This window comes from Caenorhabditis elegans, chromosome I, assembly GCF_000002985.6.
Source record: "Caenorhabditis elegans chromosome I".
Classification (NCBI taxonomy): domain Eukaryota; kingdom Metazoa; phylum Nematoda; class Chromadorea; order Rhabditida; family Rhabditidae; genus Caenorhabditis; species Caenorhabditis elegans.
Genome location: NC_003279.8, coordinates 13532597 through 13559403, shown reverse-complemented (window position 1 = coordinate 13559403; position 26807 = coordinate 13532597). Strand labels below are relative to the sequence as shown.

Here is a 26807-nt window from a genome sequence, read left to right as displayed (position 1 = left end):
CCTCTTTCAGCCTTTTTTCCACAACTATCAACATATTTCCAGGTAATTCAAAAGCGACAATGTCGGACCCCGCAGGAAACCGTCCGAAGACGGAAAAAGAGCTGAAAAAAGAGGCGGAGAAGGCGGCGAAACTCGCGAAATTCGAGGAAAAGCAGAAAAAGCTTGCCGAGAAGAAGGCTGCCGCAAGTGATAAGCCGGTGAAGGAGGCCAAGGCCAAAAAGGAGCAAACTGTGGAAGCGGCGGAGCCTGTAGATCAGACTCCAACTGGTCAGAGGAAGAGTATGTCGTCTTTTTAAAGGAGGACTAACGGTTCGGACGATTTTGAGCGTATAGACTCAAAATGAGCTCAAATGAACGAATTTCGTAATGAAACTGCTCAAAAAAATTTTAAAAATTTTTTATGGCGGTTCAAAATTTTGATAAAATTGCACTGATTTTAGCTAAAATCACGAATTTTTCTCTTTTTTTCGTGTCACATCCATCTGAAGTTTGCTTTTTTTGGAATTATCGTCCTTTATTACATATATTGGTATTTTATCTCATTTAATTCCGTCGATTAAAGTACATTTAAAGCCAATAGGTAACCAATTTCGATGATTTTTGGTTACCTATCGCCGATAAATGTATCTTAATCAACGAAATTAAATGAAATAAACTACCAATATATGTAATAAAGGACGATAATTCCAAAAAAGCTAACTTCGGATGGATGTGACACGGAAAAATGGGAAAAATTCGTGATTTTAGCTAAAAACAGTGTAATTTTTTCAAGATTTTGAACCGCCATAAAAATTTTTGAGCAGTTTCGTTACGAAATTCGTTCATTTGAGCTCATTTTGGGTCTATATGTTCAAAATCGTCCGAACCGTTAGTCCTCCTTAAAGGAAAAAAAATTTTCTCTTAAAAATTAATAAAATTTCCAGAAATCGACGGAGAAATCCCCGCGGCCTACTTCCCAGGATACGTCGAATCCGGCTGGTACTCTTGGTGGGAAAAGGAGGGATTCTTCAAGCCCGAGTACATTGACAAGCTGAATCCAGGCTCGAATCCCGCCGACTCGTTCACAGTTTGCATTCCACCACCAAATGTGACAGGAAATCTACACGTTGGACACGCGCTGGCCACTACCGTCGAGGATACTATCACCAGATTCAACAGAATGCACGGAAAACGGACACTTTTTAATCCGGGATGTGATCATGCTGGAATCGCAACGCAAGTCGTCGTCGAGAAACGTCTGAAACGAGAACGTGGATTGACACGTCACGATTTGGGACGGGATCGATTCAATCAAGAAGTTTGGCACTGGAAGAATGAGAAAGGGGATGTGATTTATGATCAATTCCGAAAACTCGGCGCCTCTGTCGACTGGGATCGTGCCGTTTTTACGATGGATCCGAAAATGTGCCGGGCTGTAACGGAGGCTTTTATTCGAATGCACGAGTCTGGAACTATTTACAGATCTAATAGACTTGTCAATTGGAGTTGCGCGCTGAGATCTGCGATTTCTGGTGAATATTTCGTGTTTTTTTTTGTGAAAAATTGGCAAAAAACTGACGAAAAATCAGAGAAATTTTGAATTTTGACTAGAAACTACACATTTTTCGTGAGCCTCACCAAAAAATTGATTTTGAATTTGGTTGAGGCTTAGGCTACAAACTACTAAAATTACATAGCCTCACCCCAAAAATCCTTTTCGTATTGGGATTTGTAGAGGCTAAAACACAACAAACTACAATTTTCGTGAGCTTCCCCAAATTTTCATTTCGAACTTAATTGAGGCGTAGACTACAAACTACAAAATTTTTTTACCTAGCCTCAACCAAAATATTTTGAACTTGCTTGAGGCTATGCGACTACAAACTACAATTTTTTATGAGCCTCAACCAACATATCTTGGTAAATTGAGTTTGGTTGAGGCTATGCGACTACAAACTACAATTTTCCGTCAGCCTCACCAAGAATGATTTTGAAATTGGTTGAGGCTTAGGCTACGAACTACAAAAATTTTCTAGCCTCAACCAGAATAAATTTGTAAATTGAACTTGATTGCATAGGCTACAAACTACACATTTTTCGTGAGCCTCAACCGAAATTTAGGTTTAATTTCTAACTTGGTAGAGGCTAAAACACTACAAACTACAAAAATTTCTGAGCCTCAACGAAAATATTTTTGTAAATTGACCTTGGTTGAGGCTAAGCGACTACAAAGTACAATTTTCCGTGAGCCTCAACCAAAATTTAGGAATTTCTAACTTGGAAGAGGCTAAAACACTGCAAACTACGAATTTCTCTGGAGCCTCAACCAAAATATATTTTCTAAATTGAGATTGGTTGAGGCTAAAACAATACAAACTACAAAATTTCCTAGCCTCAACCAAAATATTTTGAACTTGCTTGCGGCTATGCGACTAAACCAAAAAATTTTTTTACCAATTTTTCGTTTAAAGTTGTTGTAAATTGGATGTTTTTTCGAAATAATTATTTGAATTTTCGCTGGTTTCGACAATAATTTTTGATTTACAGCGTCTAATTAGTGCTAGAACCCTTTATTTTTTCTCGGAAAACAAAATTTAAAAAAAATCGTGTTTTCCAGACATCGAAGTGGACAAGAAAGAGCTAACCGGAAGCACACTGATCGCCGTGCCCGGATACGATAAAAAAATCGAATTCGGCGTGCTCAACTCGTTCGCCTACAAGATTCAAGGATCCGACGAGGAGATTGTCGTCTCCACAACACGTATCGAAACAATGCTCGGAGATTCAGGAGTTGCTGTTCATCCAGACGATCAGAGATACAAGCATCTCGTCGGAAAACAGTGTATTCATCCATTCATCCCCACCCGAAACCTCCCGATCTTTGCCGACTCATTCGTCGAGATGGAATTCGGAACCGGAGCGGTAAAGATCACTCCAGCACACGATCATAATGATTATGAAGTCGGAATTCGTCAAAACCTTCCATTCCACAATTGTATCACAGATGATGGTCTGATCTCTCAGGGATGCGGGGAATTCTCCGGAATGAAGAGATTCGACGCCAGGACCGCCGTTATTGAGGCTCTCAAGGAGAAGGGTCTCTACCGTGGAAAAGAGGATAATCCGATGGTTGTGCCGACGTGTTCTAGATCCAAAGATGTCATTGAGCCTATTCTCAAGCCTCAATGGTATGTCAAGTGTGCTCATATGGCAGAGAAAGCCGTCGCCGCTGTCGCCAACGGTGATCTACAAATCATTCCGGAATTCCATAAAGCCACGTGGAATCGGTGGTTGGAGTCGAGCAGAGATTGGTGTATCTCTAGGCAGCTATGGTGGGGACACCGGATCCCTGCATACTATATCTCATTTGCCGACGGAAGAGAACAACCTCTGCCAGAGGAGAATTATTGGGTCTCGGCACGAACTGAACAGGAGGCACTTGCCAAGGCGGCACAGAAATTCCAAGTTCCTGAAGCGGAGATCCTGCTGAAATGGGATGAGGATGTGCTTGACACGTGGTTTTCGTCTGGAATGTGGCCGTTTGCAGTTTTTGGATGGCCTGATGCCACAAAGGATATGGATTTATTCTTCCCTGGTGCTGTGTTGGAGACTGGACATGATATTCTCTTCTTTTGGGTTGCAAGAATGGTTTTTATGGCTCAGGAGTTGACTGGAAAACTTCCGTTTAAAGTGAGCAAGCGGAAAAATGACTGAAAATCTAAAATTCTGGGCATTTTTTGAAATTTTCCGCAAAAAATTTGATTTTTTTTTCAAGAAAAACTGATAAATTTCGATTTTTCCACAAAAAAAAATCGAAAAAATTCGATTTTCAATTTTTTAAAAAATTAAAAAAACCGAAAAAAACGGCGAATTTTTTAATATTTCGATCAGAAAATTTGATATTTTTCAAAAACAGAGAAATTATGGAAAACTGTTCCGAAAAAGCAAAAAAATGCGAGGAAAACATAATTTTTCAATTTTTTCTTTAAAAAAAAAATCAAAATGTATGGAAAAATTTAAAAATTCCCTTTTTTTTCAAAAAAAAAAATTAAAAATTTCGATTTTCGATTTTCTGGTGTTTCTCCTCAGAAAAAATAAGAAATATTCAGATTCACTTGAATTTTTTCAAGAAAAAAATTAAGAAATGAACGGAAAATTTTTTTGTTTCAGTTTTTGGAAAAAATTGGAAAAAACTGAAACGTTTTTCTACTTTCGACTTCGGAAAAATGGAATTGCCTTGAAGGTGGTGGTGTAGTCGAATTTTTTTTATTGCTTTATTAGACTCAATATTGTCTGAAAACACCGAATTTCTTAATGAAACTTTTTGAAAACTTCTCAAAAAAAAGTTATGACGGCTCAAAAAATGGCCTAAAATTAGTTAAAATCGGAAATTTGACCGACTTGTCAAGCGGCTGGAAACTATTTTTTTCGAAATCACCGTCAAATTTTACATCTACAAGTTGATTATTTTGCGTTTTAAACTTCATTTAGGTATTTAAAAGTCGATGGACGGCGAGTTTTGACTCAAAAAAATTAAAAAGCTCGCCGTCCATCGATTTTTAAATACCTAAATGAAGTTTAAAACGCAAGATAATCAATTTGTAGACTTAAAATTTGACGGTGATTTCGAAAAAAAATAGTTTCCAGCCGCTTGACAAGTCGGTCAAATTTCCGATTTTAACTAATTTTAGGCCATTTTTTGAGCCGTCATAACTTTTTTCTTAAAAGATTTCAAGAAGTTTCATTATGAAATTCGGTGTTTTTAGATAATTTTGAGTCTTAGAAGGGAATAAAAAAAATTCGACTACACCACCTTTAAAAATTGCAAAAATTCTCCAAATGTTCAATCGGAAAAGGCTTATTTTTTTGGATTTTACACCGAAAAACAACAAATTTTGGTCCGATAAAAAAATAAAACATCATTAACCGTCTTTTTTCCAGGAGATCCTGCTACACGCAATGATCCGAGATGCCCATGGACGTAAAATGTCAAAATCCCTCGGAAATGTGATTGATCCACTCGATGTGATTCGTGGAATCTCTCTAAACGATCTTCAAGCTCAACTTCTCGGCGGAAATCTCGACGAAAAAGAGATTGCAGTTGCAAAAGAAGGACAAGCACGTGATTATCCAGATGGAATTCCTGAATGTGGTGTAGATGCTCTTCGATTTGCACTACTTTCCTATACATCACAAGGAAGAGATATTAATTTAGATGTTCTCAGAGTTCATGGATATCGAAAATTCTGTAATAAGCTCTGGCAAGTTGTGAGATTCGCGTTGGCACGAATTTCTGATAAACCGGAACAAAAACCAACGTTCGAGATTAATCTGAAATCAGCTACACCTACTGATCTATGGATTCTATCAAGACTCGCAAAAGCTGTCAAAGAGACGAATGAGGCATTGAAGGCATATAACTTCACTCAGGCAACCACTGTTACCTACAATTTCTGGTTATACGACTTCTGTGATGTTTATGTCGAAACTATCAAGCCTGTGCTTTATGGAGGTACAAATTCGTGGAAATTAGTAGAAAAAAAATTAAGCTGAAAATCGGAATATTAAAAAATTATACTTTCATGATATCTTATTTATGTTGATAGGAAAACACATTTCTTATAAAAAATTGCCAAAATGTGAGGGTGTTTTTCGAGAAAAAAAATCGAAAAATGCGAAAAAAAATTAACAAAACGTTTAGTTTTTAGTCAAATTTTGTTTATTTTGAAAAAAATTAAATCTATAATTTTCTTCTAACCAGAGGAAAAACGGCCAAAATTCTATTTTTTTTTTGGTAATTTCTGATAAATCGGAAAATAGTCGATTTTCCCCCAAATTTTGGTTTTTTTACTTGAAAAAGTATACGAAAATAATTGTTTTATTTTAAAAATAGAAAAAAGTGCCCTTTTTTTTTTTAGCTATTTCTGAAAAACCGAAAAAAAAATGTGATTTCTATTTTTTTTTGTCAATTTTCATCAATTTTATTAGCAAATATATAATAATCCATACAAATTAAAAAATCGGAACTTTTTTCAGAATTAACATTTTTTTCCAGAAAAATGAATTATTTAATTTAAAAAAAAATGGAAAAGGGGCAACATATTTTTCGAAAATATCGAAATTTTTTTAGATATTTCTAAAAATTATGATTTCTCGATTTTCCGGAGAACCGAAATTAAAAAAAAAATTCAAATTTTCCCCAAATTTAGTATATTTTTTATAAGAAATAAGAAAACATGAGAAAAATCGGAAAAAAAAAACTATTTTTCCATTCAAATGGAAAACCACCAAAAACCAAATTTTTCAAGCTGACGAAAAAACGTAAAAATCTAAAAAAAAAATCTCTTTTCCCGATATTTCTGATAAAGTTAACATTTTTCGAGTTTCCGGAAACCCGAGTTTAACAAAAAAAAACAAAGAATTCGATTTTTCCAGAGATTTTGTACTTTAATCGAAAAAAAAATCCGATTTTCTACAGTGCACTGCAACTTTTTCCTCACGAAGGACGAGGAAAAGTGGTTTCTAGGCCATGGCCGAGGGGCCGACAAGTTTCAGCGGCCATTTATCTTGCTTTGTTTTCCGCCTGTTTTCTTTCGTTTTTCACAGCTTTTTCCCGTTTTTTCTTATTAAAACTGATAAATAAATACTTTTTACAGATACTAAATTAATTTCCAAGTAAAAAAATCATGTATTCAGTGGGCAAGCAGCGGTGAAAGTGGTCAATGCAATATGATGGATTACGGGAATACAAAACCTAAACTTTTTCTGAAACATGATACATATGATGCTTAGATGCTGAAATTACCTGATTTTCATAATGAGACCGCTGAAAACGTTTTGAGGTTTCCAAAATTCAACTTTTTGTGCGAAAATCTCGACTTTTTCACCAAAAAAGTTGAATTTTGGAAACCTCAAAACTTTTTCAGCGGTCTCGTTATGAAAATCAGGTAGTCTCAGCATTTAAGCAGCATATGTATCATGTTTCAGAAAAAGTTTAGGTTTTGTATTCCCGTAATCCATCATATTACAATGCCCACTTTCACCGCTGCTTGCCCACTGAATACATGATTTTTTTACTTGGAAATTGTTTTAGCATCTGCAAAAAATATTTATTTATCAGTTTTAATAAGAAAAAACGGGAAAAATCTGTGAAAAACAAAAGAAAACACGCGGAAAACAAAGCAAGATAAATGGCCGCTGAAACTTGTCGGCCCCTCGGCCATGGCCTAGAAACCACTTTTCCTCGTCCCTCGTGAGGAAAAAGTTGCAGTGAATGTAAATTAATTGTTTCTAATTTTTGCAGACAACACGACTCTCCGCCAGGTGGCAATTTCCGTCCTTCACAAATGTATTGATACAGGACTTCGTCTTATTTCTCCATTAATGCCATTCATCTCAGAAGAATTATGGCAACGTATGCCACGTCTCGACGATTCGGATTACACGTCACCATCGATTATTGTTGCACAATATCCATTAACACAGAAATATGAAAAATATCAAAATGAGAAGCTGGAGGCTGCATTCGAATTTGCACAGGAGCTCATTGGAAAAGTCCGATCGTTGAGAGCTGATTATGATTTGAAGAAGACTAAGATTACTAGTGCGTTGTAGTTTGTAGTCATTTAATATATGATACGCAAAAGCGAAAAAAAAACAGAAACTGAACATTTTTCGCCTAAAACAGAACACCAAAATTGAAAAAATGTGCCTTTTTTTAAAATTCCTGTAAAATTTGAAAAAAAAAATCACTTTTTAGCTTCATTTTTGATGTCTGAATTTTTTAGTTAGTAGTATTATTATCTTAAAGTTGGAGAACAGGAATTTAAAGAAAAATATTGATTTTTCTGAGAAAATCTCCTAAAAACGCCCTAAAATTCACAAAAAGTCGATTTTTTTTTTCGAGAAAAATCTTGAAAAATTTAAATTTCAAGAAAAACCACATGGATTTACATAAGTTTTGAAATGTTTTCAACTTTTTAAATTTTTCGCCTAAATCACAAAAAATCGAAATATGATTTTTTCAATTAAAAAAATCATTGAAAAATTTGCTTTTTTTTAATTCCTGTAAAATTTGAAAAAAAAATCAGTTTTCGTTTTTTTTCGCCAAAAAAATTTAGAAAGTCTCTCAAAAAAAATTTCCGAAAAAATCTGAAAAAATTAGCATTCTCTTGCGCTTCAGAGAAACCACGTTTACAAAAGTTTTGCTTTTTTCCCCAAAAAATTGAATTTTCCACCGCCCGTAGCATAAAAATCTTGAATTTTTGAGAAAATCTCCAAAAAACATCCAAAATTTCACAAAAAATTAATGTTTCCCTCAAAAAATCTGAAAAAAATATAAAAAATTTTCTTGTGTAGAGAAACCACGTGGATTTACAAAAGGTTTGCTTTTTTTCCTAAAAAGAAACTGAATTTTCCACAGCAAGTGGGAGAAAAATTTTGAATTTTTGAGAAAATCTCCAAAAAACATCCAAAATTTCGCAAAAAACTGCAGCTTTTCGTAAATTATGTAGTTTGTAGTGTTCTGGACGTGTTTTTGGCGAAAAACGTTTTTTCGTTGCTTCTTTCGAGAAAAAGTGAGTGAAAAATCGGTAAAAATTCAAATTTTTATACAGTTTTTCCAAAAAATCACAGTCTGAATTATTTTTTAAATAGAAATTTTGGTAAAAAAAATGAAAAATATTACCGCTAAAAACTCTTTTTAAAAAAAAGTTATTTTTTGCGTTTTCGGCGAAAAAACGTAATTTTTTTTTCGGATTCAGCCATAGCTGAAGCCCAATTGTATGTAGTTTGTAGTTTCAAATTTGGGGATTTTCAATTGAAAAATTTGAATTTTGGCTTTAGAAACGTACGAATATCTTCTGAAATCTCCCAAATAGTTAGCCTATTTGTAGTTTGTAGTTTCGTGAAAATTTCGAGTTTTTCAAGATCTATATATATATATATATATATAGGCGTTTATAGTTTGTAGTCTACTATAATTTACGAATTTTTCTCATTTTTCAGTGCAAATTCTCTCCGAAACACCAGAAGACGAGTCAAAAATATTTTTTTTTTCGATAAAAATTAATAAAAAGGAATTTACAAAAGTTTAGGATATTTTTCTTTAAAAAAATGAATTTTCCACTGCCGGTGGCCGAAAAATTGTGAATTTTTGAGAAAATCTCCTAAAAATTCCACACAGAAAAAAAATCAGCTTTTCATTAAATATGTAGTTTGTAGTATCATGGTGGATAAGTATTTATCGTCTGAAATCTGTTGAATTTTCGAGAAAAAGTGAGTGAGCGACAAAACGAAGATATATATATAGTTTGTAGTGTACTATAATCTACGAATTTTTCTAATTTTTCAGTGCAAATTCTCTCCGAAACACCAGAAGACGAGTCAATGCTCAATGATATATCTGCAGTGATAACCACCTTAACATTCAGTGAAAAAGTCTCAATTCTCAATAAATGTGAATCCGATAAAATTGAAAAAGGTTCTGCACATATTGCTTGTGGAGGACGTTGTCAAGTATACATCAATTTGACTGGAATTATCGATGTTCCAAAAGAAATCGAAAAGCTCGGAGCCAAATTGCAAAAGAATCAGATTTCTGTGAAAAAGATTGGAGATATTCAATCGAGTGCTGATTATGAGCAAAAAGTTCCAGTTGATATTCGTGCTCTGGATCAGGAAAAGGTTTGTTCATCACACTACAAACTACAAAATAGAATTTTTTTTTGTTGAAAAATTTACACTTTTCGATTTTCCGTTGATACACAAAAGTTTTGAAAAATTACTTTAAAATTTTTTGAAAAAAATCGAAAGTTCTGATTTTCTCTGAAAAAAACCGAAAAAAAATGTTTTTTTTAAAATTGTTTCTGGAAAAATAGAAAATTTGCGATTATTTCCGAAAAAAACATGTAAATTTAAAAAAAAATCGAAAATTGCTGATTTTTCGACCTTTTTTTTCTAGAAAAAAACCCAGAAAACGGAAAAATCAGAAATTTTCGATTTTTTTTTAAATTTTTCCAAGAAAAACCAAATTTTTGGCTATTTCTGATTACAACAAACGAACGATAATTTAAAATTAAAAAAAAATTTCAGTTTGAATAAAGTAGAGACTACAAATCACAAACTAAAATTTTTTTTTTCGATAAATTAAATTTTTCTCTGAGTTTCAAAAAAAAATTTGATTCCTCTATTTTCTCGCAAAATCTCTGTTATTTCTGAACGAAATTTTCTGATGTTTCGTCTATTTTGGTTTAAAAATACATTATTTCTGAAAAAACCAAAAAAAAAAAAGCTATTTTTTTCATTTAAAAATCGTATTTCTTTAATTATTTCGGAACAAAAAAGTCTGAATTTTTGAAAATTGTGTCCGAAAAAATTGAAAAAAAATAGATTTTTCTGATTTTTGGACTATTTCCAAATTAAAAAAAAACCAAAAAATCGATCTTCTGGAAAAATTTTTAAATTGAATAAAGCCTGTAAAAATCGTTTAAAAAAATTTTTAATCGACAATTTCTTTTGAAAAACACGCAGGAAAATGAGAAAATTGAAAATTTTTGGATTTTTTTTGGTTATTTATGTTAAAAACTAGAAAAATTGAAAAAAAACATTGTTTTTTTAATTTTTCGATTTTTTCCGAAAAAACCCGAATTTTTTTAAAACCGAAATCAATTTTGTTCTTCAAAAAAAAATTCGAAAAATAGCTTAAATTTTTTTCTCGAAAATCAAAAATTTTAATATTTCTTTTAAAAAAAATGGAAATGTTTGATTTTTCGATTATTTCGGAATAAAAACCCAAAAAATCGAAAAACTCGAAAAAAAAATACAATTTTTATCATTATGAAGTTATGTGAGGCTAGAGGCTACAAACTACAAATTATTTTCCAGAAAGCAACCCTGGAGAAGGAAATCGAAAACATCACTGCGGCGATTGCACAACTCAAGGCTCTCAACTAAATATTCACACGTTTTTCATGTTTTTTTGTTTTGTTTCTAATTTTCCCTTCCCCATAGCTTCTTCCCCGTTTTTTTGGTGGCCGAACTTTTTCATTTTCTCGGCCACACACACATTTTTCCCATTTATATCAATTTTCTAATTATTGGTTTTCTTTTTTGTTTCACACACGGTTTCGTATTGTTTATTGCCTTGTTCTTTTCTTTCCCCTCTCCTCTCCATATTGATAAATTATCGATTATTATATTTCTGTTTCCCCCTTCCCCGGTTTTTTTTTGTAAAATTTTACGACCGTTAAAGCTATTATATCACTGAAATTTTGATCGAAATTGTAGTTTGTAGTACCCCATTTCCCTCTCCTAAAACACCCCCAAAACTAGAAAAAGAGGTTTCCCATAATTTTCAAAAATCCACGTGAAATTTGAATTTTTTTTTGAATTTAAATTCCAATTTTTTTTTTGAAAAATTCAAAAATTTTGGAACTTTTTTTGAAAAAAAAACTTCCGTTTCTAATTTTTAAGCCCTTAATTTATTATTTTATTTGTTTTTTCCGTTCCAATTTTTTTTTTTGGAAAATAGCAATTTAACCCCTTTCAAAAAACAAAAAAAGTGTTTCTAAAAAAAAAAAAATTTCACAAAAAATTTGAAAGTTAAATTTTTCTCAAAAAAATTCGAAAATTCTCTTAAAATTTGAAAAAAAAAATTGACTTTTCACTCCTATCTTTTTGAATTTTTCCACCTAAATTAAAAATTGGTAAAACTAGCAATTTAGCCCCCTCTCTTCATCTTCTCCCAAAAAAAAAAACGGGGATTTTTCGATTTTTCACATCCTAAGAAAAAGAGAGATTCCAAATAAATTATTCCCCCCACCGCTTCGAGCCGGCGCCCCCCCCCTCCATTTTCGAAATTCTCGCTTCTCTTCCAGAAAAAAGCAGGAAACGAGAGAGAGAGAAGAGAGACGCAGAGAAAAATGCTAAATAATCAAGAAGGAGAAGCTCACTGGCTGCTGCTCTCTCTCTAGAAGGAGAAGAAATTGGAGAAAGCGTGTGCTCCGTGGCGCTAGTGCTCTTTTTTTGGAAGGCGACTGCGGCGGCGGCGGAGGGGGAATCGATAACGTGTGGCGACTCTCTCTCTCTCTGAAGCTCACGGAGCCCCCCGACTACTACTTTATGAGAGAGGGAGAGAGTAGTAGTAGTCGTTGCTGCTGCTCTCAATTTTCCCGCTTTTTTCCGGGTTTTTTGCTCAATTTTTGATTTTGGTGAGGCTAAGCCCAGGTTTTGTAGTTTGTTGTTTCATTATTACCCGAATTTATAATTTTTTGCGTCAAAATTACGGTACCCGGTCTCGAAATGACAATTTGTTTTTTAATGCAAAATGCAAAAAAAAATTTTGATTTTGGTGAGGCTAGGTTTTGTAGTTTGTAGTCGCTTCGGAACACAAAATTCTTTAGAAACAACATTTAACGCTATATACAAAAAAAAACTACAGTGTCGATTTACGGGCTGTCCCATTACAGTTTGATCTACAAAAAATGCGGGAAAATTCCCCCAATGTGACGTCAGCACGTTCTAAACCATGCAAATTCAGTTTAGAATTCCCGCATTTTTTGTAGATCTACGTAGATCAAACCAAAATGAGACACACTCTGACACCACGTGGCGCCCGATGAATTTTTATTTAGCCCCGTAAATCGACACTACAGTAGTGATTTAAAGAATTACTGTAGTTTTGGCGTTTTGCGCGTCAAATATGTTGTTCGAAACGCATTCTCGGAAATTTTTGATACGGTACCCGGTCTCGACACGACGACAAATTTTCGATAAATTTGAAAAAATGTGAACCTTTAAAGAGTACTGTAATTTTAATAAAAGCATCTAAATTTCAGAAAATCGTTATAAAAACTATGAACATTTTTCGAAAATCCGGCAGCCGGCAGCAACCGAAGCTACAGTACTCTTTAAAGGCGCACGAAATACGTTTCGGGACCCAAAAAATTCAAATTTATTTTGATATGGCTGAGGCTAGAAAAATATGTAGTTTGTAGTCTTTTTCCATTTTATTAAATACATTTTTTAAAGTTTTTTCTCACAAATAAAATCCTACTCATACGATTTTTAAAAAGTTTTTAAAAGCCGAGTTTTTATTTAATTAAGCTGACTACAAACTACAACATCTTTTAATTACTGTAGTTTGTAGCCGAAAAGTGCATTGCACTTTTTTTTGATTTCAGCATTATAATTATAAATTAGTATACTATAATAATAAGTACATATACATTGTCACCTGACATTTCCATATTCTTTTTCTTTTTAACCTCTCCTGCTCACACACTCTCTCATTTTCCCATTTCTCTTCCTGATGAATCGAATTAGTCACAGAGATGTCTAGAAATTTGGCGAAAAGAGCCGCTTGACTTTCCCTTTTTTGTTGCGAACCTTGAGTGAGGCTCAGGATTATTGTAGTTTGTAGTGTAAGCTTCACCAAAATTTTTACAAGCAACATGCTATTTACAAAATAAATTTAAATTTGGTTGAGGCTCCACACTACAAACTACAAATCTAGTTTAGCCTCAACCAACTAATTTGGTTGAGGCTCAGGATACTTGTAGTTTGTAGTTTCAGCCTCACCAAAATTTTTACAAGCTACATGCTATTTACAAAATAAATTTAAATTTGGTTGAGGCTCCACACTACAAACTACAAATCTAGTTTAGCCTCAACCAACTAATTTGGTTGAGGCTCAGGATACTTGTAGTTTGTAGTTTCAGCCTCACCAAAATTTTTACAAGCTACATGCTATTTACAAAATAAATTTAAATTTGGTTGAGGCTCCACACTACAAACTACAATTCTAGTTTAGCCTCAACCAAAGAAATTGGTTGAGGCTCAGGATTATTGTAGTTCGTAGTGTAAACCTCACCAAAATTTTTACAAGCTACATGCTATTTACAAAATAAATTTAAATTTGGTTGAGGCTTCACACTACAAACTACAATTCTAAGTTTAGCCTCAAACAACGAAATTGGTTGAGGCTCAGGATACTTGTAGTTTGTAGTTTCAGCCTCACTAAAATTTTTACAAGTTTTTACACTTTTTGTATTATACAAATTGGAAATTGGTTGAGGCTTCACACTACAAACTACAAATCTAGTTTAGCCTCAACCAACTAATTAGGTTGAGGCTCACGATTTTTGTAGTTTGTAGCCTGAGCCTCAACCAACTTTTAACACATGTTTTTGTCCGTTTTTCTCAATTTTTTTTGCTCTGAAAAATGATATTAATTAAGGAAGATGGGTGACTACGACTATCTCATCAAATTTCTCGCGCTCGGCGATTCGGGAGTCGGAAAAACGTCGTTTTTGGTGAGTTGTAGTTTGTAGTGTGTCAGCCTCAACCAACAATAATTTCAGCATCGTTACACGGATAACACGTTCACCGGACAATTCATTTCCACTGTTGGAATTGATTTTAAAGAGAAAAAAGTGGTCTACAAGAGTTCACGTGGCGGATTCGGTGGTCGTGGTCAACGAGTTTTACTTCAGTTATGGGACACTGCCGGACAAGAGAGGTAATCGCTATATTGTAGTTTGTAGTTTGTAGTTTGTAGTCTATGAGCCTTAACTGAACAAGAAAGAATTTAATTTTCTTTTTTTTTTTTGCGAAAAAAAAGTATTTTTTTTCCTATGTAGAATGTTTGATTGAGGCTCACACTACAAACTACAACTTTTCAAGCCTCAACCAAATTTTTATGTTGAGTGAGGCTGAGATAACCGTGTAGTTTGTAGTTTTATCTTACAATTCTTCACTCATTTTTCGTGGAAAATTTGAATTTCAACAAGATTTTCACGAGAAATTCGAATTTTTTAGTCTCTGAGTCGAAGTTTTCTCCGGAAACTTGAATTTTTCATCAAATTCCGCCACTTTTTGGATTAAAATTTGAAAAAAATGCAAAAATGTTGCATTTTCCGAGCTAATTTCGCGTTTTCGTCCACTACAAACTACAAAACTAGTTCAGCCTCTACCAAATACGTTGGTTGAGGCTCACACTACAAACTACACTTTTCAAGCCTCAACCAAAATTTAAAGTTGAGTGAGGCTAATTCTTCACTCATTTTTCGTTGAAAATAAGAATTCCAACCAGATTTTCACGAGAAAATCGAATTTTTTAGCAAAAAATGTGTAGTTTGTAGTCAAAATCTTGCAGATTCCGTTCTCTAACAACAGCGTTCTTCCGAGATGCAATGGGATTTATATTGATCTTCGATATTACAAATGAGCAATCATTTCTCAATATTCGAGACTGGCTATCACAATTGAAGGTATATTAGCGATTTTTTTTTCAGAAAATCTAAAAATTATTGATTTTTCTGAAAATTTTACTTTAAATTTGGCTGAAAAAGCTGAAAAAAAAACAATTTTTTTCAAAAAACCCCGAAAAATATTAAAATTTCCAGGTACATGCCTATTGCGAGCAACCTGACATTATCATATGCGGTAACAAAGCAGACCTCGAAAATCGGCGTCAAGTCAGTACCGCCCGTGCAAAGCAGCTGGCTGATCAATTGGGGTACGTGGCCGAATTTTTTCTCTTGTTTTTCTGCACGGCCACCACGTAATTTCAGGCTGCCGTACTTCGAGACGTCCGCCTGCACATCTACCAATGTGGAGAAATCTGTGGATTGTCTACTCGATTTGGTTATGCAAAGAATTCAACAATCTGTTGAGACGTCGTCTCTTCCGTTGTCAGGTATAGACTACAAAAACTACAAACTACAATAGATATTTGTACTCTATAGTCGTTGCCATTACCAAAAATAATAGTAACTACAAACTACAATTTCGGCGAAGCCTCAACCAAACTACAAAAATTGTTAAAATGATTGGTTGAGGCTACGTGAAAAGTGTAGTTTGTAGTCTCTTGTTTTTTTCACGCGAATTTTCTACTACAAACTACAATGTGTTTTGTAGTTTGTAGTGTGAGCCTCAACCACATTTTCACTACAAAACTAATTTTTTTTTCAGAATGCCGCGGAGTCAGCTTGGACGGAGACCCATCGGCCGCTTCTTCCTATTGTGCAAATTGCTGATTATCGATTTTAAGGTCTTCTAACAAAATGAAATAGATAGAATTTTATGATTTTGCATAATAATCCCTCGTTTTTTTTCCTTTTTTTCCTTAATTTTTAGTGATTTTTTCCCAATTAAATTTCTAAGCAGAGACTTTATTTATATATTTTTTCCAATTTTTCTTTTCTCTCAACACACACCCTGTCCTCATATCGTCTAAAGCTTTTTATTGATAAATTTGACGTTTTTCCTTTAAAAAAATTCCGCCTAAACTTATCGCCGATCTCTTTGTATCGATTTTGTAAAAAAAATTTTAATGAAAATAAATAATTTAAATTAATAACTTATTTGAAAAATGAATTGCAAAAATTGAAAAAAAAAATTAAATAAAAAATGTCCGTAAAAACGTACCGTAACTTTTAAAGGCGCATAGCAAAAATTAGTAAGCGGGTTTTAGAACGACTTGCAGGTTTTTGCAATTTCAGCAGTTTTCTGGTGGAAATGTCAACTGATAAGCAAGAAATAATTGATTTTTCTGATTATTAAACCGAAAAATTTGTAAAATTTTCATTATCATCAATTGTTTAGCCAATTTTCAACGTTTAGAATTAAAAATTCACCAAAACCAAAGCTACAGTAACATTTTAAGGCGCATTGCTCGAAATTTATTTCGGGTCCTGCCACGGATCAGTTTATTGATTTTTAAAAACATTTTTGATAATTTTGCACAAAAAAGCTATTTAACATTACTTTTACCCAAACTAATCGAAAATTGTGTTTAAAATCTAAATTTACACTAGAATTTCGCAATTTTGTGTTAAAAAATAACAATTTTTCGAGAAAATTCGATTAAAAGTAAATATTGATTGTTCTTGCTCATTCCCACCGGGGATATTCCCGTGAGCAATCCTCTGACCCCTTATAATTTCATATTATCTTGACTGCCTCCATTCACAGTGTCTGCAAACACCTCTTCCATCCGCCACACAACCCCTTCGTCTCTTCGTCTCACATGTTATCGATTTTACCGTTGGCGTACAGCAATTTCAGCCGAATTTTGCAATATTTCGAGCAGCTTCCCGTCGTCGACAAAATGACCGAAGAAATTCTGAAACAAGGCGTCGGAATTGTGGAAACCTCATTGACATTTGAGCCGCCTTTTTGTGAATCTTTTGAGCGAATTTCTATCGATAATTTCCCGATTTTTGCGCTCGGAAAGGAGATTTCAAAGGAAGATGGTTGGTTTTTAAGCGGGAAATTTGAAATTTCTTAGAGTTATTGAATTTTAGGAATCGAGGCAATGAAAAAGTACGTCACATCGAGATTTTGGTTCACTTATCGCAGAGATTTCTCCCCAATTGGTAGGTTTATCGATAAAAAAACAAGAAATTGGCAAAAATCGTGGCAAAAAACGCATATTTTAGTGAATTTTTCTCAAATTTCTGATTTTTTGTTAATTTTCCTGATATTTCGGTGTCTTTTTCTGAAAAAAAAACCCGTAACTTTTAAATATATCAAAAAATTAGTCATTCTCGTCATAAAATTCAGGGAAAATGGTGAGGCTCAGAGACTACAAACTACAAACTTGTTTGAGCCTCAACCAAAAAATCCACGTGGCAAAAAACGCATATTTTAATGAATTTTTCTCAAATTTCTGATTTTGTGTTAATTTTCCTGATATTTCGGTGTCTTTTTCTGAAAAAAAAAACCCGTAACTTTTAAATATATCAAAAAATTAGTAATTTTTTGCCATAAAATTCACGGAAAATGGTGAGGCTCAGAGACTACAAACTACAAACCGAGCTGAGCCTCAACCAAGGGCAAAAGTCTATATTTTAATGGATTTTCGGTCGAAAATTAGGTTTTTTTTGGTTTTCAGTCTATTTTTATGTGGGAAAAGGAAAAATTGGGGTTGAAAAAACACTAAAAATTAATATTTGCACTGAAAAATTCAAATTTCCAGGTGGCACAGGCCCTAGCACGGATCAAGGATGGGGTTGCATGCTGAGATGCGCACAGGTTGGATTAAAAATTACATTTTTCTTCGAAAAAAATCGCCCGAAAATTGCAGATGCTTCTCGGAGAAGTACTCCTTCGCCGTCACATTGGACGCCATTTTGAATGGGATATTGAGAAGACTTCAGAGATTTATGAAAAGATTTTACAAATGTTTTTCGACGAAAAAGACGCGCTTTACTCGATTCATCAAATTGGTATGCGGAAAATTACTGAAAAATTAGGAGAAAATCGTTAAAAACCCTATCGAAATTGGTTGAGGCGCCACAGGCTACAAACTACAACTTTTTAGCCTCACCCAAATAAAATTTGCGATTTCTGAGGAATTTTCCATCAAATTTTGCGAATTTTTGATCTAAATTTCAATTATTAGAGTAAAATTTGAATTTAAAAAAGCAAAAATGTTTGAAAACTGCATTAATTTTGTATTTTCGTCCACTACAGACTACAAAATTGGTTTAGCCTCTACCAAATGAATCGGTTGAGGCTAAGACTACAAACTACAACTTTTTAGCCTCACCCAATGCATTTTTCATCACATTTTTTGAATTTTTAATTAAATTTTGCAAATTTTTGATCAACATTTCAATTGTTAGAGTAAAATTTTAGTTAAAAAATCGAATATATATATATATATATATATATATATATATATATATATATATATATATATATAGCTTAGCCTCAACCTACTGCATTGGTTGAGGCTGAGACTACAAACTACAACTTTTTAGCCTCACTCGACGAATTTTCCATCAAATTTTGCGAATTTTTGATCAAATTTTCAATTATAGGAGTAAAAAAATTTTCAATAATAAATTTTATCATTTTCTTCCACTACAAACTACACAATTTCCAGCTCAAATGGGTGTTACTGAAGGAAAAGAAGTCTCAAAATGGTTTGGACCAAATACGGCGGCTCAAGTAATGAAGAAGCTCACAATTTTCGATGATTGGTCGAATATCGCCGTCCACGTGGCACTTGATAATATTCTTGTGAAAGAGGATGCTATTACAATGGCAACATCATATCCAAGTGAAGATGCTGTTAAACTTATTATGGGTAAGAAGGGACTACAAACTACAAAGTGCTACAACTTTTTTAAAATTATAGAAAATGTGTGCGGAAAATCAAGGAAAATATAAATTTTAATGCAAAAAAAAAATCTAAAAATTATCAGAAATTTTAGCTGACATTTTTGTTTTGTTTTCTTAGAAAAAAAACCAAAAAATTTCTTTAAAAAATTAAATTCAAATTTTTGGATTAAAATAATGCCAAATATCGCTAAAAAATTTCCTTTTTCGATTTTCTTTTTTAAAAAACCGAAAAATCTAAAAATATACGCATTTCTCTAAAAAAAAAATCCCGAAAAACCGTATAAAATCGAAAATTTCTTTAAAAAAATTAGATTTTATCGGAAAAGGGCCTTTTTTTCAATGGTTTATTTTTGAATAAACCAAAAAATACTTTGAAAATATTTTAGATTCATCTGAAAATAATTTTTGAAAAAAAAACAAAAAGCTGAAAAAATGTCTCCAAAAAATTTTCTTTAATTTTTTAAAAATTCCTCTCAAAATCTGGTATTTATTGTTAGGGGACAAGAGAAAAAATTAAAATTTTTTTTTTCAATTTCTGGATGATTTTCAGAGTTTTTTTTTCGATTTTTAGTAACGTTTATTTTAAAAATAATAATTTTACGCCTCGTCATGAAGAAAATCCAAAAAATAAACCTAAAACATCATATTTTCGAGGTTTTCTGGAAAAAACTAAACAAGAAGTATTTATTACAACGCTAAAAAAATTACATCCCCATAAAATTTTTTGATGATTTTTTAGTTTTTCCCTAAAAAATGGTTAAAAAGCATAATTTTTGCTGAAAAATCAGTCAAAACTTCCCTAATCTTTCAGAAAATAGCCTCGTCCACAAAAAACCAACTAAAATGATTGTATTTCTCGAAAAAATTTAATTTTTCGATTTTCGGTAAAAAATCAGACGTTTTTTGAAAATGCCTGTATTTTTCGAATTTTTAGGTGAAAAAATCGAAACAAATTGGATTTTGCAGCAAAATATCTGAAACAGTTGAAAAATTCGCCATTTTTTCCAAAAAATAAAAATTAAAAAAAGGGCCTAGTAACTCTCGAAAGTCGAAAATGCTAGGTTTATTTTTAAAAAAAAATTTTTCTCACGCCTCGTATTAAATAAAAATCCAACAAATAGATCTAAAACGTCATGTTTTGGAGGTTTTCTGGATAATTTTCTGAAAAAACTAAACAAGAAGTATTTTTGAAAACATAAAAAAAAATTACATCCCCATAAAATTTTTTTGATGATGTTTCGATTTTCCATTTTTTTTTAACAAAAAACCACATGTCTGACGTTTTTTAAAAAAATCAGACGTTTTTTGGAAAAATCTCATATTTTTCCGATTTTCAGAAGAAAAAATCGAAAAAATTTGGATTTTACCGTAAAATATCTGAAACAGATTAAATTTTTTAAATTTTTTAATCTGTTTCAGATATTTTACGGTAAAATCCTAATTTTTTCGATTTTTTCATCAGAAAATCGGAAAAATATGAGATTTTTTCAAAAAACGTCTGATTTTTTTTAAAAAACGTCAGACATGTGGTTTTTTGTTAAAAAAAAATGGAAAATCGAAACATCATCAAAAAAATTTTATGGGGATGTAATTTTTTTTAATGTTTTCAAAAATACTTCTTGTTTAGTTTTTCGCCATTTTTTCCAAAAAAATTTTTTTTTTCGAATTTACCATTAACCATTAACTCTTTTTTTCAGAAAACGGCCTCGTCGACAAAAACCGTCTCTCCCTCTCCCCAGGCAATATAATCCCCGAATGGCGTCCCCTTCTCCTAATGATTCCCCTACGTTTGGGTCTCACCACGATCAATCCATGCTATTTATCAGCAATTCAAGAATTCTTTAAAATCCCACAATGCGTCGGAATTATCGGTGGTCGACCAAATCATGCTCTATACTTTGTTGGAATGTCTGGTTCGAAACTTTTCTATCTGGATCCTCACTATTGCCGGCCAAAAACTGAATCGACGGCCAAAATGTATGCAGAAAAAGATTCCACGGCCACCACCGATGACGTAGGCTTCAGTCATTTGGAAGAACTTGTTCCATTACCATCTCAAACCGCAGACGTTTACACGAAAATGGATGATTCCACGTATCATTGTCAAATGATGTTATGGATTGAGTATGAGAATGTGGATCCTTCACTCGCGTTGGCAATGTTTTGTGAGACACGTGACGAGTTTGAAAATCTGTGCGAGACCCTTCAAAAAACCACATTGCCTGCCTCCCAACCGCCCATGTTCGAGTTTTTGCAGCGGCGGCCCAAGTATTTGCCAAAATTCGAACCATACACTGGCGTTTCGATGAAGATTGAGATGAAGGGTGTGTAGTTTGTAGTTTTTGTAGTCTTTGTAGTTTCTAGTTTAAAGCTTGTAGTGTATTTATTTATTAGTATTAAATTACAAAAATATATATATATATATATATAGCATGTGAGTATTTGGAAAATGTCGGCTTGTGTAGTTTATAGTTTGTAGTTTGTAGTTTTTGTAGTCTGTAGTCTTTGTAGTTTATAGCTTCTATTTTAGAGCTTGTAGTTTGTAGTCTGTAGTTTATAGCCTATAGTGTATTTATTTATTAGCATTGAATTTCGAAAATATATAGCATGTGTGAGTATTTGGAATATGTCGGTTTGTGTAGTTTATAGTTTGTAGTTTGTAGTTTTTAGTTTGTTGTTAATAAATAATCAACCTTAGATTTTAAATAAATAATGAGAAGTGTAGTTTATAGTTTGTAGTCAAGTTTAGTTTGAAATCTAGACTTCAAAAATTCTCGATTTGTAGTTTGTAGTTTGAAGTCCCGATATGGAAGTTGATATTTAAATTGCGAAATAGCTTAATTGTAGTTTATAGTTTGTAGCCTAACTTTTAAATTTAATTTTTTTTGTAGTTTTTAGTCTAAAATTCGAATTTTTTTCTCTTGTAGTTTGTAGTTTCCGTAATGTTTGTGCCTAATATTTCTCTGAAAATTTTGAATTTTTCAAATTTTTTGTAGTTTGTAGTCTCTGAGCCTCACCCAAAAATCTACTTATTTTACAGAATTCGATGACATCGGCGCCGCCAACGTGAAAATCGATGATGATTTTGAAGTTTTGGATGTTCATACAGAAGAAGAAGACGCAGACGAAGACAATGATGATGACGTGGCAAATGCCTAAGCCCCGCCCACTTTCCCTACCTTATCACGACGATTTTGTTTTGCTGGTTTTTGTAAAAAATTGTATTAAAAATTATGTTTTTTTTTGGTTTCTCAAATGTATTTTTAAAAAATTGTGAATGTGAAGATAATGTTTTATATTAAAAAATTCGATAAAAAATTTAAATTTTACTCGGCTGCACTTTGTAGATCAATGCCTCTTGTGATGTAGACATTATTAATCTGAAAATAGGATTTTTTTGAAAAATTCGATAATTTTTGAATTTTATATCGATTTTTCAGTGGAAAAAGTGAAATAAATTGTGCTTTTTATCGATTTTGTGAAGAAAAATTTGGAAAAATTAACTTTTCTTATCGATTTTTTAGCAATAAAATTTTGAATTTTCTCTACCCACGGATTTCTGGCTTCTTTCATAAATTGAAATGGAAGAGTTTGGGCCGAACTAGGCCATTTTGGCTTGGCGATATCTGGGATATATTTACGGCGCGTTGCGTGTCGCGTCGCGGCTCGATTTTAGCTGTAAAACTAAATGCATTTGTCCGTGTGGACTACACAACTTTCCCACGCGTTGTCCGGCGGTCGATTGTCAATGGAGCGCGAGACAAATTCAATGAGGAAGGCCAGAACCCCGTGTGAAAATAGGTTTTTTTTTTTGAAAAAATCGATAATTTTTTGAGTTTTTTCCGATTTTTTTCATAAAAAATCTATAAAAATTCTGTGAAAAATTCGCAATTTATCGATTTTTCAAAAAATTCTGTGAAAAATCGAAAAATCAATTTTTAAAAAATAGAATTCGAAAAAAATTCAAACTTTTTTTGAAAAACTTATCGATTTTTTCTCTCGACAATCAATAAAATTCATCAAATTTCATGAAAAATCAATAATCCCATACTTTCCATCCCTGGACCATAATCTTCCATGAATAAGGCTTCGATGATTGGAATTAGCCACACATTCCTGCTCATACAGTATCCAATCGTTGATATCAAACCTGAAAACTACAAACTACAATCACTACAAACTACAAACTACTTACTCATATTGATGAATCCACGCGGAGTGATCCATTGAAGTTTGTAGTTTGAACATTTTATCGTCAAAGCACAGGGCTCCAGTTGTTACTAATTCCAGGTCGGATAGGTAGACAATTGTTGCGTGGCGTAGCATGTAGTCGGATTTATCTGAAGCAGAAAAATTGATAATTTATCGATTTTGAGCTGCTAGAAATAGAGTTATCAAAAAATTATCAACTACAAAAATGATCTACGTAAAATTCTGAACATTTTGTTAGTTGAATACTTTTTTCTATCTCTCCTCTCCACAGAGTTATAGGCGTTGGACGCGCGAGTCGGCACTCTTGGGCACCGCCAAACTTCAAACGCCTGTAACTCTGCGGGGAGTAGACCTAGAAAAAAGTTTTCAACTAACAAAATGTGCATTTTTTACGTAGAATTTTACGTAGATCATGTTCGCAGTTGACAATTTTTCTCTATCTGCTCTAGTTTTCGAGATACACCACTTACCAACAGGAATTTTGTATCGAATCCAAAGATATTGCTTCTGATTAACACCACCTGTTCCATGTAAGAACATATTTAAATCAGCAGGCCGGATTTCCAGACTCGGAGCCATTCTTTCAGTTACTTGTCCCCGTAGTTCCCGTGCATCAACCCCTTCAGCTACTTTCTGGTGACGGCCTGTAATATTACTAACTAGGCCATCTGGCCCAGGTACGTGGGACGGAAATTCAGGGGTAAGGGAGAATGTATCCTTTACACTTGCGAGCTGAAATGTTGTAGTTTGTAGTCTATAGTTTGTAGTATGTGTACCTTTTGTAGTGAGAACTCTGCCAAATGAATGACTTTTCCGTGTTGGACGGCTTCCACGTAGCGAATCGCGAAATTTCGGCCATCCCGAATAATTTTCACATTATAAGTGATTGGAATCGACTCCTCGCCTGCAAACAACTTCCACGTGGATAATGAAACATTCTCACTAGAGCACACTTGCACATACCTCCACGAATAAAATAGCAATGTACTGCATGCACATAAAATCCCTCTGGAGCCGTATAATAAGCAGCCGACATCGCCTGGGCTAACACGTGACCACCGAAGACACGGGCGGCCGGATGTTCAGAATCACATTCTCCACTGTAAGTATAGTTTGTAGTTTTTGTAGTCTTTATAGTTAACACTTTTTATTCATACTTCAGACTACACAAAAATTGATACAGATTTTATAGTCTAGGCTACATAGACTACAAACTGCACTTTGAGATTTTGATGTGTATAGTTTGTAGCTTGTAGTTTCTAGTTTCTAGTCGACATTTTCACTTACACATAAGTCAGGTCATCAATTTTCTTTAATCTTCTCCACTCTCGAACCATTTCTGAAAAAAAAATTTTTTTGGAAAAAAAAAATTGTCTGCAGAAAATCAGCGATAACTATTTTTAAAGTAGACATATTTAAACGAATTTTGATATTTTTGAATAGAAAATTTAATTTGCTACCAAAAAATTTACCTTTCAATTTAAAAAATTTATCTAGAAAAAAAAAACACAAAAGTTTGAAATGACTAATCAAAAAATTTGAAAAAAAAAAGTTTTGAAGAAAATCAATGATAGATATGTTTACAGTACACCTATTTGGCAAAATTTTAATATTTTCAAATAGAAAATTTAATTTTCTACCAGAAAATTTAAGTTTAAACTTAGCCAGTCCACCTAGAAAAAAGCTACTGCAGTTTAAAGTAACAAATTCAAAAAAATTGAAAAAAAATGTTCCAGAAAATCACGTATAACTAATTTCGGAATGTATGTTTTTTAGCATACTAGAACATTTTTAGAAAGAATATTTAATTTTCTACAAGATTTTAATATTTTTAACATTTTAAATACAATAAAGAGTAAGTTACAAAGGTTTGAAAATTGCAATTAGAATTTTGTTCAGAAATTTTCCAAAAAATCCAATAAAATTCGGGTAAAAACCAAAATGTTCAGTTAAAAACTGGCAATCATGCTATAAATAAGACATTTGACTACATCAGACTAATCAGGAATAGACTATAGTGTAGCCTAGTTTGGAGAGACGCAGAGAGGTCATACACAGTGGAGATACTCCCCTGATTACGCTCTTTGTACTGTACCCCTGTAGCCATTACATTGGGTTGCTACAGGTATTGTAGTCAGATTTGAAGACTATGTAACTATGGAAAATACATTTAAAGGGGGAGTAGAGTTTATGGGGAAATATATGTTTCTGACTCTAATTTTGCCCCTGATACCGAATATCGATGTGAAAAAATTTTAAAAAATTTCCCTGATTTTATATTAATTTTTAAAATCCGAAAATCCATTGGATGCCTATATGTGAGTTTTCAAACGCAAAATTTTCCCGCCAGAGACGCCCCGCCCACGAATCCGTGCCGCACGTGTGGGTTTACGAGCTGAATATTTTCCTTCTATTTTTATTTGATTTTATACCGATTTTCGTCGATTTTTCTCATTTTTTCTCATTTTTTTGGTGTTTTTTATTGAAAATTTTGTGATTTTCGTAAATTTATTCCTATTTATTAATAAAAACAAAAACAATTCCATTAAATATCCCATTTTCAGCTCAAAATCGACTGGAGACGAGGAAAATCGCGGCGAAACGACGTTTCCTGGAAAAGTGAGAATTTCTTATGGCAAATATTATTTAAAAACAATCAAAATATAAAAAAATAGTTCGTTCGCTGAAAATTTAAGCGTTTTCCGACCAAAATCAGCCCCTAGAGCGTCTATCCAAAGTTGGCGTTCCTCTTCTTTTGTCGGTATTCGGGTTACTTTCGTGGATGACTGTAGCATGTCGCAGAATTGACATCGTTTATATTGGGACATCCAGAAAACTATCATAAAATTATATTTTTGTATCAGTTAGTTTTTTTCAATATACTTCACACAGTTCAGAACCAGCTTAATTGTGAAATGTTTTAATGTCCTACTGCGAAAATTTTATTACTTAAAAGTTATCAAATCTCAATAACGAAAAGGTTCTACAATAATACAAACATTTAATTTTCAGAGTTCCGGAAACATTGATTCGACGCGCTCCGGAGGATCCTCGAGGACAATTTATTTTATTTTATTTTTTTCCAAAAAATGTGTTTTTTTAATTTTTTTTTTTCAAAAATGAACAATTTTAATGTTAAATTTATTTCTTGGCGTAAATAAGAGTCTCAATGAGACTCTCAGAAGAAAATTGATAAATATTATTAATGATATAATAATAATCTTGTTGATTCGTTCTATCTCCAGACGATTTTCCTCGTCTCCAGTCGATTTTGCGCTGAAAATGGGATATTTAATGGAATTGTTTTTGTTTTTATTAATAAATAGGAATAAATTTACGAAAATCACAAAATTTTCAATAAAAAACACCAAAAAAATGAGAAAAAATGAGAAAAATCGACGAAAATCGGTATAAAATCAAATAAAAATAGAAGGAAAATATTCAGCTCGTAAACCCACACGTGCGGCACGGATTCGTGGGCGGGG

General features: G+C 32.9%; 4 protein-coding genes and 3 non-coding genes across 8 annotated transcripts; 4 read left to right on the top strand and 3 right to left on the bottom strand.

The window, feature by feature from the left end:
* Window positions 1-42: 42 nt before the first annotated feature.
* On the top strand, window positions 43-11330 carry glp-4 (Valine--tRNA ligase). The gene is made up of 7 exons (NM_060976.7): window positions 43-279; window positions 924-1511; window positions 2597-3669; window positions 4921-5491; window positions 7283-7582; window positions 9332-9663; window positions 10864-11330. Exons 1-7 carry the CDS (start codon window positions 60-62, stop codon window positions 10930-10932), a joined length of 3153 nt encoding a protein of 1050 aa, NP_493377.1. The 5' UTR covers window positions 43-59; the 3' UTR covers window positions 10933-11330.
* A 2885-nt stretch (window positions 11331-14215) lies between these two features.
* On the top strand, window positions 14216-16391 carry aex-6 (small monomeric GTPase). Its single transcript, NM_060975.7, has 6 exons — window positions 14216-14291; window positions 14340-14497; window positions 15134-15248; window positions 15384-15496; window positions 15552-15676; window positions 15952-16391. Exons 1-6 carry the CDS (start codon window positions 14220-14222, stop codon window positions 16014-16016), a joined length of 648 nt encoding a protein of 215 aa, NP_493376.1. The 5' UTR covers window positions 14216-14219; the 3' UTR covers window positions 16017-16391.
* A 617-nt stretch (window positions 16392-17008) lies between these two features.
* atg-4.1 (Cysteine protease atg-4.1) lies at window positions 17009-22437 on the top strand (the record flags this gene model as incomplete). 2 transcript variants are annotated; one of them, NM_001381245.1, is made up of 7 exons in its annotated part: window positions 17009-17234; window positions 17286-17357; window positions 17960-18015; window positions 18068-18209; window positions 18872-19075; window positions 20808-21434; window positions 22151-22269. In NM_001381245.1, the coding sequence occupies 7 exons, from the start codon at window positions 17009-17011 to the stop codon at window positions 22267-22269; spliced, it is 1446 nt and encodes a 481-aa protein (NP_001368160.1). The 2 variants fall into 2 exon arrangements, with proteins under 2 accessions (NP_001368160.1, NP_001359618.1); NM_001373652.2 differs by having other exon boundaries at window positions 17047-17234; window positions 22151-22437.
* Y87G2A.24 lies at window positions 18632-18691 on the bottom strand. Its single transcript, NR_050683.1, has one exon. It is a non-coding gene; the product is annotated as an Unclassified non-coding RNA Y87G2A.24 (non-coding RNA).
* Y87G2A.23 lies at window positions 18632-18691 on the top strand. The gene has a single exon (NR_050684.1). It is a non-coding gene; the product is annotated as an Unclassified non-coding RNA Y87G2A.23 (non-coding RNA).
* On the bottom strand, window positions 22338-24667 carry Y87G2A.2 (Acyl-coenzyme A thioesterase 8). Its single transcript, NM_060973.4, has 7 exons — window positions 24610-24667; window positions 24286-24422; window positions 24099-24226; window positions 23793-24054; window positions 23306-23450; window positions 23162-23260; window positions 22338-22490 (listed from the first exon to the last, which is right to left on the bottom strand). The coding sequence occupies exons 1-7, from the start codon at window positions 24657-24659 to the stop codon at window positions 22430-22432; spliced, it is 882 nt and encodes a 293-aa protein (NP_493374.2). The 5' UTR covers window positions 24660-24667; the 3' UTR covers window positions 22338-22429.
* On the bottom strand, window positions 23498-23577 carry Y87G2A.22. Its single transcript, NR_050682.1, has one exon. It is a non-coding gene; the product is annotated as an Unclassified non-coding RNA Y87G2A.22 (non-coding RNA).
* Window positions 24668-26807: the final 2140 nt, after the last annotated feature.

Bases quoted from the DNA above. Each gene is read 5' to 3' on its own strand.
- glp-4 (NM_060976.7), top strand. From the start codon at position 60: ATGTCGGACCCCGCAGGAAACCGTCCGAAGACGGAAAAAGAGCTGAAA. The intron at 1,512-2,596 runs GTGAATATTTCG...CGTGTTTTCCAG, and splicing joins GCTGAGATCTGCGATTTCTG to ACATCGAAGTGGACAAGAAA. The intron at 9,664-10,863 runs GTTTGTTCATCA...ATTATTTTCCAG, and splicing joins GTGCTCTGGATCAGGAAAAG to AAAGCAACCCTGGAGAAGGA.
- aex-6 (NM_060975.7), top strand. From the start codon at position 14,220: ATGGGTGACTACGACTATCTCATCAAATTTCTCGCGCTCGGCGATTCG. The intron at 14,498-15,133 runs GTAATCGCTATA...AAAATCTTGCAG, and splicing joins GACACTGCCGGACAAGAGAG to ATTCCGTTCTCTAACAACAG. The intron at 15,249-15,383 runs GTATATTAGCGA...TAAAATTTCCAG, and splicing joins ACTGGCTATCACAATTGAAG to GTACATGCCTATTGCGAGCA.
- Y87G2A.2 (NM_060973.4), bottom strand. From the start codon at position 24,659: ATGGTTCGAGAGTGGAGAAGATTAAAGAAAATTGATGACCTGACTTAT. The intron at 24,423-24,609 runs GTAAGTGAAAAT...CTATACTTACAG, and splicing joins ATTGATGACCTGACTTATGT to TGGAGAATGTGATTCTGAAC. The intron at 22,491-23,161 runs GTATGGGATTAT...TCCTATTTTCAG, and splicing joins TTATGGTCCAGGGATGGAAA to ATTAATAATGTCTACATCAC.